This window comes from Callithrix jacchus, chromosome 22 (genome assembly GCF_049354715.1).
Source record: "Callithrix jacchus isolate 240 chromosome 22, calJac240_pri, whole genome shotgun sequence".
Taxonomy (NCBI): Eukaryota; Metazoa; Chordata; class Mammalia; order Primates; family Cebidae; genus Callithrix; species Callithrix jacchus.
In genome coordinates this window covers 32,918,602-32,938,635 of record NC_133523.1, presented here as the reverse complement: position 1 = coordinate 32,938,635, position 20,034 = coordinate 32,918,602, and the positions used below count along the sequence as shown (strand labels likewise).

Genomic DNA, 20,034 nt, shown 5'->3' with positions numbered 1-20,034 from the left:
GTGAGCTATGGTTATGCCTCTGCACTCCAGCCTGGGTGATAGAATAAGACCTTGTCTCAAAAAAAAAAAAAAGAAAAAAAAAGCAGCTCCAAAGTCTCATTCATTTGTAGCATCAATTACTCTCAGTCCAGGATTTCCTCATCTAAATTGAACCCACTGTGGATGAGAACAGCTTTCTCCTGGCACTCTCACTCTCTAAGCCAGCCAGCCAGTGTGAGCGAGCCATCTGGAAAACAGATCCTTCATCCCCAACAAGCCTTCAGAAGACTGCAAGCTCATGGAGAACCCAATCCAAAAGCACCCTGTTAAGCCTCTTCTGAATTTCTGAACCTAAGAACCTATGAGTGATGTTTATTGTTGTGATAAAGACATTAAGTCTTGGGGTCATTTGTAATATAGCCATTGGAATCTATTATGAAATGCTTTTCATCATCCTTTTAATTAATAAGATTATAAAAAATACATGCCATGGATGTTGTAGGCATGAAGAAACTGGAATTCCTGGTTTTTTTTTTTTCTTAATTTACCATTGAATAGTCAGATGTTCCATTAAAACAGGACATTGAATGCTTTCTAATATGGCAAGAACTGCATTTTAACTATCTCATTTGCTAAAGACATACCTGTAAGATACCTATAAAGACAGTGTGGACTGTCTGATGATGAATGGTGCTCTCGTACTCTTTATGGTCTTATGCTTTTCTACTCCTATGAATTCCCTGATGGGCTTTAAGGGCTGAACTATATCTGAAGGTTTTTCCACACTGCTTGCACACATAGGGTTTCTCACCAGTATGAATTCTGTCATGTCGAACAAGGTTTGAAGCACAACTAAAGGCCTTTGTTCGGTAGAAAGTCCCGCCATCTTTCCCCCAGGTTTCTTGCCCCCACCCTCCCCCCAGGCTTCCTGCTGCCCTGAGAAAAGCCCGCCAAGCCTGCTCTGTTCTGCCCAGCAACAACAAGCAGCCAATCATCGCAGCAGGAAAGCCCGCCAAGCCTCGGCCTATCCTGAACCGACACGTAACCCTCTGAGCCACCTCAGCAGTCTGCCCAGAGACGGACAGCCTATCCTAAGCTCCTACGACACTCCGCCAGCCCTGTGTCCACGCCCCATCCACCCCCTCTATAAAACCCTCCTACCCCAGCTGCGCAGTTGCAGCCAGCCCCGATCTCCTTCCTTTCCTGGCCTGCCCGCTGGTCCCAATAAACCTGAACTCGGTTTCCAACTCTCGAGCTGTTATTTGGGGTCGGGTACCGGGCAGGGGTCTACAAGGGGGTCGCACAGCCTTGCCACATTCTTTACATTCATGAGGTTTTCCACCAGTATGAATTTTCTGATGTTGTGTAAGGTAGCCATACATTTTAAAGGCCTTTCCGCATTTTTTACATTCATAGGGTTTTTTTATCAGCATGAATGCTCTGATGTGCAGTAAGGTGTGAACTACATCTAAAGGTCTTCCCACATTCCTTACATTCAAAAGGTTTCTCATCAGTATGAATACTTTGATGTAGAGTAAGACTTCTATAGAAAGTAAAGGTTTTTCTACATACCTTACATTCATAGCGTTTCACACCAGCATGAGTTTTCTGATGTTAATTAAGATATCCATGCAAGCTAAAGGTTTTTCCACATTCCTTATATTCATAGCGTTTCTCACCAGTATGAGTTTTCTGATGTTGAATAAGGTTTGAGCTAGTACTATAGGCTTTCCCACATTCTTCACATTCAAAAAGTTTTTTACCAGTGTGAATATTCTGATGTCGAGTAAGATTTCTATACAAAGTAAAGGTTTTCTTACACTCCTTACATTCAAAGCGTTTCACGCCAGTATGAATTTTCTGATGTTGTTTAAGGTAGCCATATAAGCTAAAGACCTTTCCACATTCCTTACATTCATAGGGTTTCTCACCAGTATGTATATTCTGATGCCCAGTAAGATTTCTTTACAAAGTAAAGGTTTTCTTACACTCCTTACATTCATAGGGTTTTCTACCTTTATGAATTCTCTGTTGTAGAAAAAAGTATGAGGCAGTGGTATAGCCCTTCCCACATTCTTTATACTCATATGGTTTTTTACCAGTATGAACACTCTGGTGTACAGTGAGCTGATGACCTCTTCTAAAGGCCTTTCTGCATTTCTCACATACGTATGGCTTCTCATCAGTATGAATCTGCCCATGTTCAACAAGATTTGAATGCCTACTAAAAGTCTTCCCACATTCCTTACACGTATATGGTTTTTCACCAGTATGAACTCTCTGATGAATTCTAAGGTGTCCACCTTGTTTAAAGGCCATCCCACATTCCTGACATTTATAAGGCTTCCCACCAATGTGAATTCTCTCATGCTGAGCAATGTGTGAGGCATATATAAAGGCCTTCCCACACTGCCTACATTCATAGGTTTTCTCACCAGTATGAAATCTCTGATGCACAGTCAGTTGATAACCACTTTTAAAGTTCCTCCCACATTCGTACATTCATAGGGTTTCTCGCCAGTATGAAATCTTTGATGTCGAATAAGTCGATAGCCACTATGAAAGTTCTTCCCACACTCTTTGCATTCATACAGTCTCTCAATAATATGAAATCTGTGGTGGAGAATAAGTTGATAACCACTACTAAATTTCTTCTGACATTTTTACATTCATAGAGTTTCTCTCTCTGATATATGGTCTGATGTTGTATAGAAGATATATCTGTATCATAAGTGGGTACTTCTATGTAGCTGAATATCTCACACTGTAAATCCAAATCTGAAACAAAAGAGGACAACAACAAAAAAAAACCTTTGTATTTCTACACCAGAGAACAAGAAACTTTATGAAACAAATAAAAGCCAACACTCACAATAAGTGAATGGCATACAGAATTCAAAAATATGGTTATAAAATTTGAAAAAGTCCAAGAAGAAGAGTTCAGAGGTATATGAGAGTTTATGTAAGATCGTGAAATTACTGATTAACGACATAGGTAACCTTTAGGTGGGGGCCAGAATCTGCTATCTTGGCACTGTTGAAGACCAAGTGAATTACAACTGAGAGAAGAAAAACCTTGACATTTTTATTCCAAAACTATCACTGATTTCGATGTAGGTCAGTGTTTAAGAACACATCCTTAATCCCAGCACTTTGGGAGGCCGAGGCGGATGGATCAGGAGGTCAAGAGATCGAGACCATCCTGGTCAACATGGTGAAACCCCATCTCTACTAAAAAAAAAATACAAAAAATTAGCTGGGCGTGGTGGCGCATGCCTGCAATCCCAGCTACTCAGGAGGCTGAGGCAGGAGAATTGCCTGAAACCAGGAGGCGGAGGCTGCAGTGAGCCAAGATGGCGCCATTGCACTCCAGTCTGGGTAACAAGAGCGAAACTCCGTCTCAAAAAAAAAAAAAAAAAAAAAAAGAATACATCCTTTAAATTCAAGTGAGTTTTCATTGTTCTTACAATAAAATACAAACCTCTTTCCAAGGACTCCTGCTTACCTAAGAGGCCTATGTCAAAACAACTCTTTGCTTCCTATTCTCTATCACAGTCCATCTTATCAACACCTAGAATATAGTAGTACAGTTGTCCCCAGTATCTGTGAAGGTTCAGTTCCAGGACCCCCTGAAAATACCAAAACCCAACCCAGATATAGATGCCCAAGTCCCTGATATAAAATGGCATAGTATTTGCACATAACCGATACACATCTTTACCGTATACTTTAAATCATCTCTGGATTACTTACAATACCTAATACAATGTACGTGCTATGTGAATAGCTGTTCTACTGTATTGCTTAGAATATAATGACATAAAAAAGTCTGTATGTGGTCAGTACACATAAAGTTTACAAATATATGTTTGATCTGAAGATGGTTGAATCCATGAATGTAGAACCCATGGATACAAAGGGCCAACGGTACAAATTCCCCCAACGCTTAATGCTTTCCACAGACTGTTTAACCGTTCAAGAGTCCTTAGACTTAGACATTTTACAGGCTGAATCCTTCTTATCCTTTAAGTTTCAGGATAAATGTTCTTTCTTTAGAAAGGCAGTACCTGCTAACTCTGTCTATCTTATCTGCCTCAGCCTCCCAAAGTGCTAGGATTACAGGCATGAGCCACTGTGCCCAGCCCATATTTCTCTCTCTGTCTTTTTCTTTGAGACAAGGTCTCACTCTGTCACCCAGGCACAAGTGCAGTGGTGTGAACATGACTCACTGCAGCCTCAACCTCCTGGGCTCAAGTGATGTTCCCACCTCAGTTGCTCTACTAGTTGGGAACACAGGCGTGCAGGCACCACTATGCCTGGGTAACTTTTTCCATTTTTATTTTTTGTAGAGATGGGGTTTGCTATGTTGCCAAGGCTGGTTTTTAACTCCTGGGCTCAAGTGATCCTCCCACCCTGGCCTCCCAAAGTGCTGGGATTATAGGCATGAACCACTGTGCCTGGCCTCCGTGTCTCTTGTTTAATGTTCAACAATCCATTCCTTTGTTGTCAATTATGATATTGTTAATTTTTTATTTGACATTCTCTTTATCTATATGGCCCTAAACTTCCCCAAGAGCTCATTGTTTCATCGCTCAATTATAATATCAGGCCGATATCCCTGATGAACATCAATGCAAAAAATCCTTAATGAAATACTAGCAAACTAAATCCAGTAGCACATCAAAAACATATTCACCACAATCAAGTCGGCAACATCCCTGGGATGCAAAGCTAGTTCAACATACACAAATCAATAAACATAATTCACCACATAAACAGAACCAAAGACAAAAACTACAATTATCTTAATGAATACAGAAAAGGCCTTTGATAAAATTCAATATCTGTTCATGTTAAAAACTCTCAATAAACTAAGTATTGATGGAACATATCTCAAAATAATAAAAGCTATTTATAACAAACTCACAGCCAATATCATATTGAATGGGCAAAAGCTGGACACATTCCTTATGAAAACCAGTACAAGATAAGGATGCCCTCTCTCACGACTCCTATTCAACATGCTACTGGAAGTTCTGGCCAGGGCAATCAGGCAAGAGAAAGAAAGAAAGGGCTTTCAAATGGGAAAAGAGGAAGCAGAGTTGTCTCTGTTTGCAGATGATGCAATCTTATATTTAGAAAACCCCATCATCTAATGCCAAAAGCTCCTTAAACTGATAAGCAATTTCAGCAAAGTCTCAGGGTACAAAAATCAGTGTGTAAAAATCACAAGCATTCCTTTACGCCAACAATAGACAAACAGAGCCAAATCACAAGTGAACTCCCATTCACAATCACTACAAAGAGAATAAAATACCTAGGAATACAGCTAATAAGGAGTGTAAAGGACCTCTTCAAGAAGAACTACAAACCACCAAAATAAGAGAGGATGCAAACGAATAGAAAAACATTCCGTCTTCATGGACAGGAAGAACCGATATCATGAAAATGGCCATACTGCCCAAAGTAAATTATAGATTCAACATTATTCCCATAAACTAACATTGACATTACAGAATTAGAAAAAAAAACTATTTTAAATTTTATATGGAATCAAAGAAGACCCCGTGTAGCCAAGACAATCCTAAGCAAAATGAACAAAACTAGAGGCATCACACTAACTGACTTCAAACTATATTACAAGCCTACAGTAACCAAAACGGCATGGTACTGGTACCAAAACAGACATATAGACATACAAACATACAGACATAAGGAGCAGAATGGAAACCTCAGAAATAACACCACGTATCTACAACCATCTGATCTTCGACCAACCGGCCACAAACAAGCAATGGGGAAAGGAGCTCCTATTCAGTAAATGATGCTGGGAAAACTGGCTAGCCATATGTGGAAAACTAAAACTAGACCCCTTCCTTATGCCTTATACAAAAATCAACTCAAGATGGACTAAAGACTTAACTGTAAAACCCATAACCTGGGCTGGGCGCAGTGGCTCATGCCTATAATCCCAGCACTTTGGGAGGCCGAGGCAGGTGGGTCACAAGGTCAAGAGGTCGAGACCATCCTGATCAACAAGATGAAACCCCGTCTCTACTAAAAATACAAAAATTAGCTGGGCATGGTGGTGCATGCCTGTAGTCCCAGCTACTCGGGAGGCTGAGGCAGGAGAATTGCTTGAACCCATGAGGCAGAGGTTGTGGTGAGCCAAGATTGTCCCATTGCACTCCAGTCTGGGTAACAAGAGCGAAACTCTGTCTCAAAAAAAAAAAAAAAAACCCCAAACCATAAAAACCCTAGAAGACATAGGCATGGGCAAAGACTTCATGGAAAAAAATGCTAAAAGTCATTGCAACAAAAGCCTAAATTGACAAGTGGGATCTAATAAAACTAAAAAGCTTCTGCACAGCAAAACAAACTATCAACAGAATGAACAGACAACCTACAGAATGGCAGAAACCTACCCATCTGACAGAGGTCTAATATCCAGAATTCATAAGGAAGTTAAATTTATAGGTAAAAACCAAACAACACATCAAAAAGTGGGCAAGGGATCTGAACAGACACTTCTCAAAAGAAAACATTAATGTGGCCAACAAACATATGAAGAAAAGCTCAACATTATCATCACAGATCATCAGAGAAATGCAAATCAAAACCACACTGAGATACCATCTCACACCAGTCAGAATGGCGATTATTAAAAAGTCAGGAAACAATAGATGCTGGGGAGGCTGTGGAGAAATAGCAACATTTTTACACTGTTGGAGGGAATGTAAATTAGTTCAACCACTGTGAAAGACAGTATTACAATTCCTCAAGGATCTAGAACCAGAAATACATTTGACCCTGCAATCCTATTACTGGGTATATACCCAAAGAAACAGAAATCATTCTACTATAAAGACACATGTGCATTTATGTTTACTGCAGCACTATTTACAATAGCAAAGACTTGGAACCAACACAATGTCCATCAATGATAGACTGGATAAAGAAAATGTGGTATATATATATATATATATATACCATGGAATACTATGCAGCCATAAAAGGAAATGAGATCATGTCCTTTGCAGGGACATGGATAAAGCTAGAAGCCATCCTTCCCAACAAACTAACACAGGAACAGAAAACCGAATACTGCATGTTCTCACTCATAAATGGAAGATGAACGATGAGAACACATGGACACAGAGAGGTGAGTAACATACACCAGGGCCTGTTGGCCGTTGGCGGGTAAGAGAAGGGAACTTAGAGGATGGGTCAGTAGGTGCAGCAAACCACTATGGCACACATATACCTATGTAACAAACCTGCACGTTCTGCACATATATCCCAGTTTTTTTCTAGAAGAAAACACACCCTTGGTTTTTAAATCCCATTCTCCACTAAAGGAACCATGCTCCTGGGAGAAACAGCTGATTCCTGGACTATGGGAGGGAGAAAACAAAATGAACCTGAAAGTAGTCCCAGGAAAGAAGTCCTCAAAAAAAAAAAACAAAAGGAGCAGTGTATTAAACAAACATAGGAACCAACCTAAAAGAGCCACCATCTGTAGTTGGAAGAGTATGGGTAACAAAAGAAATAATGTAATATTTGATTATAACTTGAAGTATATATAAAACAAACATACATGAGTCTACACTGATAAATGAGAAGAAACAAATCTGTCCTATAGAAGAATCCCAGATATTAGATATGAAACCCTATGGAATGTAAAGCTTAATTCCCGCTCCTGTGCACCTGCTCCCAGGTTGGGCTAGACTTAATAAGTTGTTTCTAAAGAACAGAGAATGGAAAAACAAAAATAGTAAGTTTGGAGTGAAGAAATCTGGCAGATGACAAAGGTTTCCTGCAGCCAAATGATAAAGGTTAATATCTGATAAACCTTCAGCCAAATGATAAAGATTAATATCACCAATGATGTCACACGGATGTCATGTACCCCTGATGTAATGTGATGAAAAAGGTACTTCACTTCTGTTACATAGTCTTTCTAAAAACTACTACTTCTGGCCTAATTACAAGAAAAATGACAGACTCGGATTGGGAGATACACTACTAGCATGGTCTGTCAAGACAGTCAAAATCATGAAAAACAAAGAAAGTTGAAAAAACTGTCACAGAAAAGAAGAGACTGGAAGATAAGACAAATATATACAATGTGGTACCCCAAACTGGATGGATCTTGGAACAGAAATATGAGCTACATGGAAAAACTGGTGAAATCCCAACAGAGAGTCTCATGTCAGTTTCTTAGTTTTGACGAATGTATTTTAACTATGTGAGATGTTAACAATGGTAGAAAGTGGGAGAGGTGTGTACAGGAAATCTCTGTATTATCTTCGTAAGTCTGTTAATTTTGTAAATCTAAAATTATTCTAAAGTTAAAAAGTTATTTTAACAACAGATTATTACCAGTGGCCTGTGCTTGGTTAGTAGAGAAAAGAAAACAAACAAAAGCAATCATTGCACACTACTTCTGCAATAGGCTTGGCAAAAAATGTTTAATCATGAAAGGAAACCATCAAACCTATAAACCTGACATTCCACAAGAAAACTGGAGTAGACATTCAAAAAAGCCAAACTCCAGGGGAAAAACATAGTAGGGTGACACCAAGACCTAAATGCAATGTATGAATACATAGTGGTTCCTGAAAAGATTTTATAAATGATATTTTTAGAAAGAGCATAACAGCCAGGAGCGGTGGCTCACACCTATAATCCCAGCACTTTGGGAGGCTGAGGCGGGTGGATCACGAGGTCAACAGATCGAGACCATCCTGGTCAACAAAGTGAAACCCCATCTCTACTAAAAATACAAAAAATTAGCTGAGCGTGGTGGTGTGCTACTCAGGAGGCTGAGGCTGGAGAATTGCTTGAACCCAGAAGGCGGAGGTTGCGGTGAGCCTAGATTGTGCCATTGCACTCCAGTCTGGGTAACAACAGCTAAACTCCGTCTCAAAAAAAAAAGAAAGAGCATAACAAATGAAAGTACAGACTCTATAGTAGATAAGACTAAATTACTATTATAATAATATTGTGACTTTGAAGGAGAATGTCTTTATTCTAAGGAGATACACATGGTTAAGAGGTGAAATTTAATGACAGCTGCTACTTACCATCAAATGAGCCAAGAAAGGTGCATATATACAGAGAAAAAGTAAGGCAAAATGTTACTTTTAACATGTGAATCTATGTGAAGGGTAATTAACTGTATACATATTGTGTATATTATATACATACACACACATACATATATATTTTTAAAATATTCTCACTTGGCTTGATGATTTTCAAAATCAAAAGCTGGGGAAAGGAAGGAAAAAGCAACCCAGAATTTAAGAAAGTATTACCTAAATTCCCATATAAAATTATTTTCACCCAAATAATAGTATGTTTGTATCCATTTACTTGATAGAGTGAGAGAAGTAGAAAAACGATTTATAAAGCAGATATAAATATATATGGGAAAAGAAGAAAATTTAAAAACTGATGACCTATATATTCATCACAAGAAGCTGGAAAAAGTTCAACAATATAATAAACAAGAATAAGTTAAAAGTCCAGTAATATTTAAAAATAGAGTCCACAAATACCACAATGGCAAACATTTTATTTAAAAACTAATGTTACTGATGGAATTCTCTAAACACTGATGAAGGAAAAAGTAAATGCAATGATATCCAACCTAGGAGTGCTACCAGGTACCTCACCTATGGCTCTCCACACTGCACAAACACAGTAAGATGGCATTTGATAAAAACATGTTACTTGAAATGCATACAACTCTATAAAGTAGCCACTACAAAATCAACACAGAGAAAACTTGGACAATTCTATAAGCATTATGTAATTGGAGTAAGTTTTTAAAAAGCACAATGGAAACTGAAGGTTCAGATGGTTTTTCTGGAGTGTGTCTTCAGACATTCTAAGAGGGGGTAAAAGAGTACATTCCCTCAACGCATGTATAAAGCTAACGAAACGCTTACTGCCAACGTTTTTTTTTTTTTTTGAAATGGAGTCTCCCTTTGTCACCCAGGCTAGAGTGCAGTGGCACGATCTCAGCTTACTGCAACCTCTACCTCCTGGGTTCAAAAGATTGAGGCTGGGCGTGGTACCTCATGCCTGTAATCCTAGCACTTTGGGAAGCTGAGGTGGAAGGATTGCTTGAGTCCAGGAGTTTGAAATCAGCCTGTGCCAAAATGCAAGACCCTGTCTCTACAAAAAAATTTTTTAAAAGATTAGCTGGGGTTGCCAGGCGCAGTGGCTCACACCTGTAATCCCAGCACTTTGGGAAGCCGAGGAAGGTGGATCACAAGGTCAGGAAGCCTGGCCAACATGGTGAAACCTCATCTCTACTAAAAATACAAAAATTAGCCAGGTGCAGTGGTGGGCACCTGTAATCCAAGCTACTTGGGAGGCTGAGGCAGGAGAATCATTTGAACCTGGGAGGCAGAGGTTGCAGTAAGCCAAGATCGCCTCACTGTACTCTAGCCTGGGTAACAGAGCAAGACTCCATTTAAAAAAAAACAAAAACAAAAAACTAGTGGGGGTCGGGGCAGGGGGTTTGGCACACACCTGTAGTATATATTTTAGTTACATATTAGTGTACATGTATTCATGCAAAATTATTATATTTCACAGTAAAAGATTTATTATTTTAATTTTTGTGGGTACATAGTAGATACATATATTTATGGGGTATATGAGATATTTTGATACAGGCATACAATGTGTAATAATCACTTCAGGGTAAATGGAATATCCATCACCTCAAGTATTTATCCTGTGTGTTACAAAAAATCCAATTATATTGTCTTATTTTACAATGTATCATTAAATTATTATTGACTATAGTCACCTTGCTGTGATATCAAATGCTAGATCTTATTTATCACAGTAAAATATTTTTTAAAAAACAGAAAACAGTAGCTACGGAAGACCGGCAAAAGAAGTAGAATATTTATAAATGCAAATATATGGTATCCAAAATAAAAACAAAAAGAACTAGAGACTATTAACATTTTAAGCTATTACTCCAGAAAAGTTTCTGGACATTATCAGCACATGAATTGCATATTAAAAAGCCACTATGTATCCTAAGGAAAACTAACTAGAATGGTACCTTTAAAGCACATACTATTAGAGATCTATGACTTCAAAATACAAAAACATTTTTATACCTACCAGGTAAAATGATCAAATCACTTTGAAGGAAAGAAATATCCAGTGGGCATTAGATTTACACTTAGTTTTATTTAAACTCAGAAAGTAAAGGAGCAATAGGTATGAAGTTCTCAAGAAAAGTAAGATAAATTAAGAATTTGGTATTCAAAGTATCTTTTTACTACAAAAATAGCCAATCGTTTAAATATACAAGAGCTCTTACAATATATTTCTCATAATCCCATCTTGGCAGCCTCTTTGGTCATTATCTACAGCCGGGAAATGGAGAACTGGGAACACACAGCAACCACAATGTCATATACAAGAATGGGACTAAAACATAAAAGTCCAGCTCCTAGAAAAGTTGGAAGAATGTCTAAAGAAGTAATTCATGTAAAAATGCTGATTTTGAGACAAACATCCATGAATGTTGCATGATCAATTTTTATAATATTCCATGGAAAAGAGTGTCATTTAAAGCTAGTACATCAAATAGTCAAAAAGAAAAGAACTGGGCTTGGTGGCTCATGCCTGTAATACCAGCACTTTGGGAGGCTGAGGCGGGTGGATCAAGGGTGCCAGGAGTTCAGGACCAGTTTGGCCAAGATGGTGAAACAGTCTCTACTAAAAATATAAAAATTAGCCAGGCATGGTGGCAGGTGCCTATAATCCCAGCTGAAGCAGGAGAACTGATTGAACCCGGGAGGCAGAGGTTGCAGTGAGCTGAGATAGTGCCACTGCACTCCAGCCTTGGCAACAGAATGAGACGCCGTCTCAAAAAAAAATTACCCCATTGCTACTTTTCTGTGGAGCATGTTTTTAAAAAGAAAAAAAAAAAATACCAAGTGTGGTTCTAAAACCTGATAAATAACTTTCCTGGTTTCTTATTTTAAGATACTACTGTTATTCTTTTAAGAGGTTGTTCTCCCTTTTTGCAATAAATTTAATAAGCTTAGCTTTATTAGATGAACAGAAATTTCTGGTAATCTTGGAAGTCAACAGTATTTAGACATCCTAAAAACAACTTATAAAAAATGTTGTTAAATATAGAAAAATAAGGCCGGGCATGGTGGCTCAAGCCTGTAATCCCAGCACTTTGGGAGGCCGATGCGGGTGGATCACAAGGTCAAGAGATTGAGACCATCCTGGGTCAACATGGTGAAACCCCATCTCTACTAAAAATACAAAAAATTAGCTGGGCATGGTGGCTCATGCCTGTAATCCCAGATACTCAGGAGGCTGAGGCAGGATAATTGCCTGAACCCAGGAGGCGGAGGTTGCAGTGAGCCGAGATCGCGCCATTGCACTCCAGCCTGGGTAACAACAGCGAAATTCCGTCTCAAAAAAAAAAATATATATATAGAAAAATAAATATTTTGAAACAACATAAACATATCACAAGTAAGTCCAACTCAAAATAATACAAACTATCAGAATAACCAAGATATATCAGCAAGGCTTATATTTTCAAGATAAAAATCAATTGCTTTCTAATATATCATAACAACTAATTACAGGCTAAGCAAGGTGGCTCACACCTATATTTTCAACACTTTGGGAAGCCAAGGTGGGAGTATTCCTTGAGCCAAGTAGTTAGAGACCAGCCAAGCAACCTAGTGAGACTCCCATCTCTAATAAACAAACAAATAAGGAATCACATAATATAGAAGTATACAACTACATATTATAGAATTTTATGTTATACAGGTTCTTAATCTCTGACAAGAACATAGCACCATTTGAAATTTATAGCAATATGAGAGAAAATTTCTTTTACATTAAGTAAAATAACTGTTTTAATTGATATGAAGTTTAATTTAACTGTAACTCAAAAGCTTATAAAAATTTAATAAAATATAAACATAGATTCAATTTTAAGGATTTTTTTAAAACTACCATTCTTCAAATTCCTTTTTAAAAATTATAGTTCAAGTTAGAGTGTAAAACTTATATTGTTGGGGCTGGGTGTGGTGGCTCACGCCTATAATCCCAGCACTTTGGGAGGCCGAGGCGGGTGGATCAAGGTCAAGAGATCGAGACCATCCTGGTCAACAAGGTGAAACACCGTCCCTGCTAAAAATACAAAAATGAGCTGGGCATGGTGGCGCACGCCTGTAGTCCCAGCTACTCGGGAAGCTGAGGGAGGAGAATTGCTTGAACCCAGGAGGCGGAGGTTGCAATGAGCCAAGATTGCGCCATTGCACTCCAGCCTGGGTAACAAGAGCGAAACTCCGTGTCAGAAAAAAAACAAAAAACAAAAAACTTATATTGTTGGTTTCTTTATCCTAATTTAATAATGGCATATCAACCTTCACTGGTCTTTGGTCATTTTGACTGCAACTGGATGAATGATTAGATATTACAGCCAATGCGGCATGTATATGTAAAATTTAGACAGGATGAAATGAAGAAAATTCTTTTTCTCAGCTTCAGTGATAAGAAATGCAAACTATGAAGACCGACATTGTTCACACACATGATTTGGAGTTTTGAGATTTGTATAAAGCATGTTCTGGAGCTGCAGCTTCGAAAAAACAGGGAAATACACCAGAGTAACTGGCCACCTTGCCACACATACAAACATACTTGCCGGTTCTATGAGTGAAGAGGGCCTAGCACTAAGAGGGTCCAGGAGCAATCAGCATACCTAAGCCTAGATCTGGATTTCTAAATCCCATTCCCAGTAAAAGGAACTGGTGCTCCTTTACACAAGTGGCTGACTCCAAGGCTATGGCAGAAAAAATATAAGATAATCCTAGATTAACAACCTGTAGTGTCAGAAAGTAACAAATGCTCACCAAAGGATGAGGGCAGGTTGAAAAGGCACAGGAGCCAACTTGAAAGAGTTCCCAATGGCCAAAGCGGAAGAATAATAACTACAGATAGTACTGGTATATAACTCATGGAATAAAATAAATGTCTATGAGTGTAATCCCAGCAAACTTATGGCTAAAAGCTTAATACAAGAAATACACAAGATAAGCCTCTAACACTTTGTCACATCAGATGGGAAAAGACTGGCAATAAAATAACTACCTAGTCACCTAAAAAGGATCCTAGGGGCTAGGAATGGTGGCTCATGCCTGTAATCCTTTGGGAGGCCAAGGCAGGTCAAGAGTTTGAGACCAGCCTGGCTAACATGGCAAAACCCCATCTCTGCTAAAAATATAAAAATTAGCTGGGCATGGTGGTGCATGCCTGCAATCCCAGCTACTTGGGAGGCTGAGGCAGGAGAATGGCTTGAACCCAGTTGGTAGAGGTTGCAGTGAGCCAAGACCGCACCATTGCACTCCAGCCCAGGCGACAAGAGGGAAACTCCAAGAGCTTGTGCTGCGATTTTTATTCCCCACCAGGTTGTAGGTCTTTGCTCCACAAGTCTGGGTGTCTTGGAGGAGGACTTTAAAAACAACATAAAAGTGTCTCCTTTCTCCTACCACATGGGCTGTGACCGGCCCCGATGGTGTCCCCTGTCTTCCTTACCTGGGAACTGTGTTTCTTCCCTCAAAATCATCCAGGGCTCTTTTCCTTGCTCCAGTAAGTCAACCAAAACTGGCTTAGAAATGGAATGTCCTCCTTATAAGAAAAGAAATGCCACATGGTATAAAAATAAAAACAAAAGCCAAAAAAATCTTTGAGCTTTGGTTAAATTTACAAAGAACTAAGGACCTCAAATAAAAGAGGGGTGAGATGACTGAAGAAATGAAGTAGGTATAGGAAAACCTTATTTTAATGTAAACTCATACACACTTTGTCTCTTAGGAAAAAGTTTAACCTGTGACCTTATAAAATGTCTCTTTCCAAATATTACTACCACCCCAAAGAAGCTGTGAAGCTCTCTGGAGCCAGAGGCTGGGTCACAAATTCTTCCTCTTAAATCTACCAACCTTGTGATTTTGGCCATGTGACTTCAACTCCTTATTCCAATTTGACAAATAAACTGGTCATAATGATACTGCTATTGGCTAAGTGCAGTGGCTCACGCCTGTTTGGAAGGTCGAGGTGGGAGGATCACTTGAGACCAGGAGTTTGGGACCAACCTGGGCAACACAGTAGGACCTCATCTGTATTTTTAAAAAAAATAGCCAGGTATGGTGGTGTATTCTGTAGTCCCAGCTACTCAGGAGGCTGAGGAAGGAGGATCACTTGAGCCCAGGAGGTCAAGGCTACAGTGAGCCATGACTGCACCACTGCACTCCAGCCTAGACAACAGTGCAAGACCCAGTCTTGAAAAAATAAATAAATAAATACGATAATCACAATAATACTATCATATAGTTCTTTGAGTATTAAGTTATTTTATGTATATATTCCCCTCTCCTCCGAAGAGTGGCTGGGGACATAATGAGCACAATTGTACCAACTTAATTATTTTATTATTTCTGTATGAGAGAAAAAAAAAAAGCACCCCGACTGATATATAAAATCTTCATTCAAACTCAATGAAAAGCTTATCAATTATAACTTTTAACAATAAATCATACAAATTGGCTACAGGAAATGAAATGCGGACTCTTCAGTTTTCAATGAACATTATTCATCCAATCCAGCACTATATAAGTCATAGGGGTTTTTATATTCAGAGTAAATCATGAATCTGCATGTGTTGTCCCTGCAGGTGGATCAGATGATGACAAAACATATCTGTAGGAATTTTAGAATTATACACCACAGGAAACCAGGATTCCTGGACAATGGTTATTCATGGACTAATAATACATAATTTCATAATAATAATAGTATATAATTTTAAACAAGCCCCTTGGATATTAGGCAATCATAAGGGGCAGGAGGACATGTGACTATCTCTAAAAGATGAATAAAATGATGGTGCTTGGTGGCACAGCCATTGTCAGACTGGCAGAGCTGAAACCTTTCTCTAAGAACAGGAAGGAGAAATTCAACTATGTCTCGAAATGCAGCCTTGAAATTCACTGTGTTGAAAGGTAACATATCACAGATCACATTTTAAATTACTTGAGAAAAATAAACTTACCCAGTGAGACCAGGTTTCTATAGTTCTCCAACATCACATCCCTGTATAAGTCCCTCTGATGAGGGTCCAGGTATTCCCACTCCTGCCCAGAGAAGTCTATGGCCACATCCCTGAATGTCACTAATTCCTGAAACTGCAAACCCATGTATTACAAACTTTTGAAAACATTTTAAAGATGGAAAGACAGGAGATTAGAAGAGCACACTAGAGAGAAGGAGTGATATAGTATATGCAGCTAATGACTGGTAGCATACTAAAGCAGCGTGTCTACATATTCCTAAAGAATCCTATTGCCACAGACAAATCTTCCTGCATGATGGGGGTTACCACAATAATTCAGACCTGCTGGGGAATGGATAAAATAAAATTCAATAAAGTTTTAAAGACACAACTACATAGTCTGCTAGTTGTATGATGCTTAAATTCCCAATAAACATGAGTTTCTATTTTTCCTTTAACCATTAAAAAAAAATGGGATGTCGGGCTGGGCGCAGTGGCTCATGCCTGTAATCCCAGCACTTTGGGAGGCCGAGGGGGGTGGATCACGAGGTCAAGATATCGAGGCCATCCTGGTCAACATGGTGAAACCCAGTCTCTACTAAAAATACAAAAAATTAGCTGGGCACGGTGGCGTGCGCCTGTAATCCCAGCTACTCAGGAGGCTGAGGCAGGAGAATTGCCTGAACCCAGGAGGCGGAGGTTGCGGTGAGCCGAGATCGCGCCATTGCACTCCAGCCTGGGTAACAAGAGCGAAACTCCGTCTCAAAAAAAATGGGATGTCCTTGCCAAATTTAATAATGTCCATACTTTATTATTTTGTTCTATTTATTCATTTATTTGAGACATGGTCTCATTCTGTTGTCCAGGCCGGAGTATATGACTCAAACACGGCTCACTGCAGCCTCGACTGCCAGGCCCAGTCTACTACAGGTGTACAACATCAGCCCAATTAATTTTTGTATTTTTTGTAGAGACAGGGTTTTATCATGTTGCTCAGGCTGGTCTCAAACTCCTGGGCTCAAGCAATCCGCCTGCCTCAGCTCCCAAAGTGCTGGGATTACGAGCATGAGCCACTGGCCAATCGCCATATTAAAAAAAAAAAAGCTTTTGCAAAAAATTTAGACATTTCCACAAGCTTCAAGTCATATTATTATGTCAGAGTACATCATAAGCATTTTTTTTCTTTTGACAAATATATTTTGTATTGACTGTGCAACGATCAGTTTTATCATGAATATTTCAGACTTAATCTATCTTTTACTTTCATATACATTTTTGGTTTTTTGCATTTTTTTTTTTTTTGAGACCAAGTATCACCCTCGTTGCCCAGGCTGGAGTGCAATGGTGAGATCTTGGCTCACCACAACCTCCGCTTCCTGGGTTTAAGCGATTCTCCTGCCTCAGCCTCCCAAGTACTTGAGATTACAGGCATGTGCCACCACGCCCACCTAATTTTGTATTTTTAGTAGAGATGGGGTTTCTCCATGTTGGTTAGGCTGGTCTCAAATTCCCGACCTCAGGTGATCTGCCCACCTTGGCCTCCCAAAGTGCTGGGATTATAGGCATGAGCCACCACACCCAGCCTACCTTCATATAAGTTTTTAAAATATTTTGTGTATGTGTGTGTGACAAGCTCACTCTGTTGCCCAAGCTGGAGTGCAGTGACACAATCACAGCTCACTGCAGCCTTGACCTCCCAAGCTCAAGGAATCCTCCTGCCATAGCCTCTTGAGTAACCGGGACTACAGGTGCAAGCCACCACATCCAGCTGATTTTGTACTTTTTTGTAGAAATGGGGGTGTTGCTTTTTTGCAAGGGGTGTCAAACTCCTGGCCTCAAGTGATCCTCCTGCCTCAGCCTCCCAAAATGCTGGGATTACAGGCATGAGCCACCATGGCTAGCCTACCTTCACATACTTTGTTGGACAACATTTCAAAGGTCTTCTCCAATTCTGAAAATCAACATATTGACTCTTCAGGATAATATTCTCATTTATCACCATCTTCCATCACTTAACGCCACTTTTCTTGTTCCAGAATGTATACTGATATAGGATGACTCATAATCAAAAATATGTCACCCAGGTTCAACAGAACACATTCAACCACAAAATAAAAACTTGTCTCTCATTAATTATTTGGCAAGATCCATGTTTATATCCAACAATTCTAAAATTCTCAAAGAATATGAGATCTCATCACATACTGAGACAGACCAATTGATAACCAAATCCCATCTTATTTGCCTAGAAAACTCAGGTCTATGGAGAATGTCAAAGCCTACCGAGGGTATCCAAATAGGAGCAACATCTCTAATTCATTAAACTAAGGACGTATAAAGGAAGCTCAAATAGTTCCTGTTGAGACTTCACTCCTTTACTGCTCTATCATAGCCTTTGGTTGAAGAATAAGGATAGAAGTATTGAATACATTTGACAATAAATATAAAAGTGGACAGAAAATACTCATAGGGAGAAAACTCAGTTATTCACTATCACTATTCACTACATTAGAAAAAAGTAGGGAGCAGATAACTGAAGGACTTCTTAAATAGAAGTTTTAGGTTAATGAAAAAATCCACATAACCTACGATCATGATATTGCAAGGAAACAGAATTAATCAACTTAAACAGGTCATGGTTTTAGAATTGTAAGACCTGATCAGTCCTACTTGGCAGAGTTCCGATACTGGAAAAATTCAAACTCCTGAGAATCCAGAGCTGAGAGAAGAAAAGAACATTAGTGTTCCCAAATATGACTTAACTTAATAAAATCGTTCTGGTCCTCTATTTCTCTTTCCAAATTAATCCCTCACAAGTGAACACATAACTTAGGGAAAAACAGACAATGGATCTAAGCACTCCCTCAAACCCCAGGAAACCCAGCCATACAAAGGTAGTTTTACAGTAAGTAACTTGCTCACTAAAGCCAGATCCAGACATGATAGCATGGGGTTTTCTGGACAAGACTCCAATTTGGGAAGGCTGATCTAGACTTGAGATTAAGCTTCTCAGTAAGATTCACTTGCCTCCTTCATTCCCACCTTTCAAGGCTGAAAGAGGACTTATCATTCAAACTAGAAGCCCTTCTTTTTTTTTTTATTTGAGTTTGAGTCTCGATCTATTACCTGGGTTGGAGAGCAGTGGTGAGACCTTGGCTCACTGCAACCTGCGCTTTCCGGGTTCAAACAATTCTCCTGCCTCAGCCTCCTGAGTAGCTGGGACTACAGGTGTGCACCATCACACCCAGCTAATTTTTTTGTGTGTTTTTATTAAAGACAGGGTTTCACTATGTTGGCAGGGCTGGTCTTGAACTCCTGGTCTCAGGTGATTCTCCCACCTTGGCCTCCCAAACTATTTATATTACAGGTGTGTGCCACCATGACTGGCCTTAAACTAGAACCTCTTCTATGGCATCAGAATCCACTGAATTGGTCAAAATACGAGAGGGAATACGACACAGGAGGAAATGGTTAGGCCTGGTTCTGTGTTGAGTACAAACTGCCTTGCAAAATAAAAAATATACATGTAATAGAATACCAAGAAACTAGGTAGGGAAACATATTTAATAAAAACAAAAGATGTCATATACTGTCAACAGAAAATTAAGATAAAAATAGAATGTATAATATCACTGGATCATTAAAAAGACAGACAAGCATTGAGAGGCTATAGGACATCAATACATTGAGAAAGTCTGGCAATTTATTTGTTCTGTTACATTACAACATGATCATATGTTGCCATTACTTTTCTTTTAGTTGCTATCTTGATATTCTTTTGAATATATTTCATAATCATTTTGACACTGTTCATACAATAACTTAAAAAATACACGTGTGGCCGGGCATGATGGCTCAAGCCTGTAATCCCAGCACTTTGGGAGGCCGAGATGGGTGGATCACGAGATCAAGAGATCGAGACAATCCTG

The 20,034-nt window shown here is 39.2% G+C and overlaps 2 protein-coding genes across 2 annotated transcripts in view; both read right to left on the bottom strand.

The window, feature by feature from the left end:
• The window catches only part of LOC144580729 (uncharacterized), a 52,551-nt gene that overhangs the window by 13,281 nt on the left and 19,236 nt on the right, over window positions 1–20,034 (bottom strand). Inside the window, exon 3 of the mRNA XM_078359212.1 lies at window positions 14,593–14,685. Coding sequence (XP_078215338.1) covers window positions 14,593–14,685 — 93 coding nt within the window. The remainder of the gene's footprint in view (window positions 1–14,592; window positions 14,686–20,034) is intronic.
• Window positions 562–12,636, bottom strand: ZNF573 (zinc finger protein 573). The gene is given in 7 exon segments (XM_078359213.1): window positions 562–839; window positions 1,287–1,403; window positions 1,405–2,477; window positions 2,480–2,644; window positions 2,647–2,757; window positions 10,344–10,358; window positions 12,344–12,636. Coding segments are annotated over 7 exon segments (1,791 nt in total). The 5' UTR covers window positions 12,507–12,636; the 3' UTR covers window positions 562–692.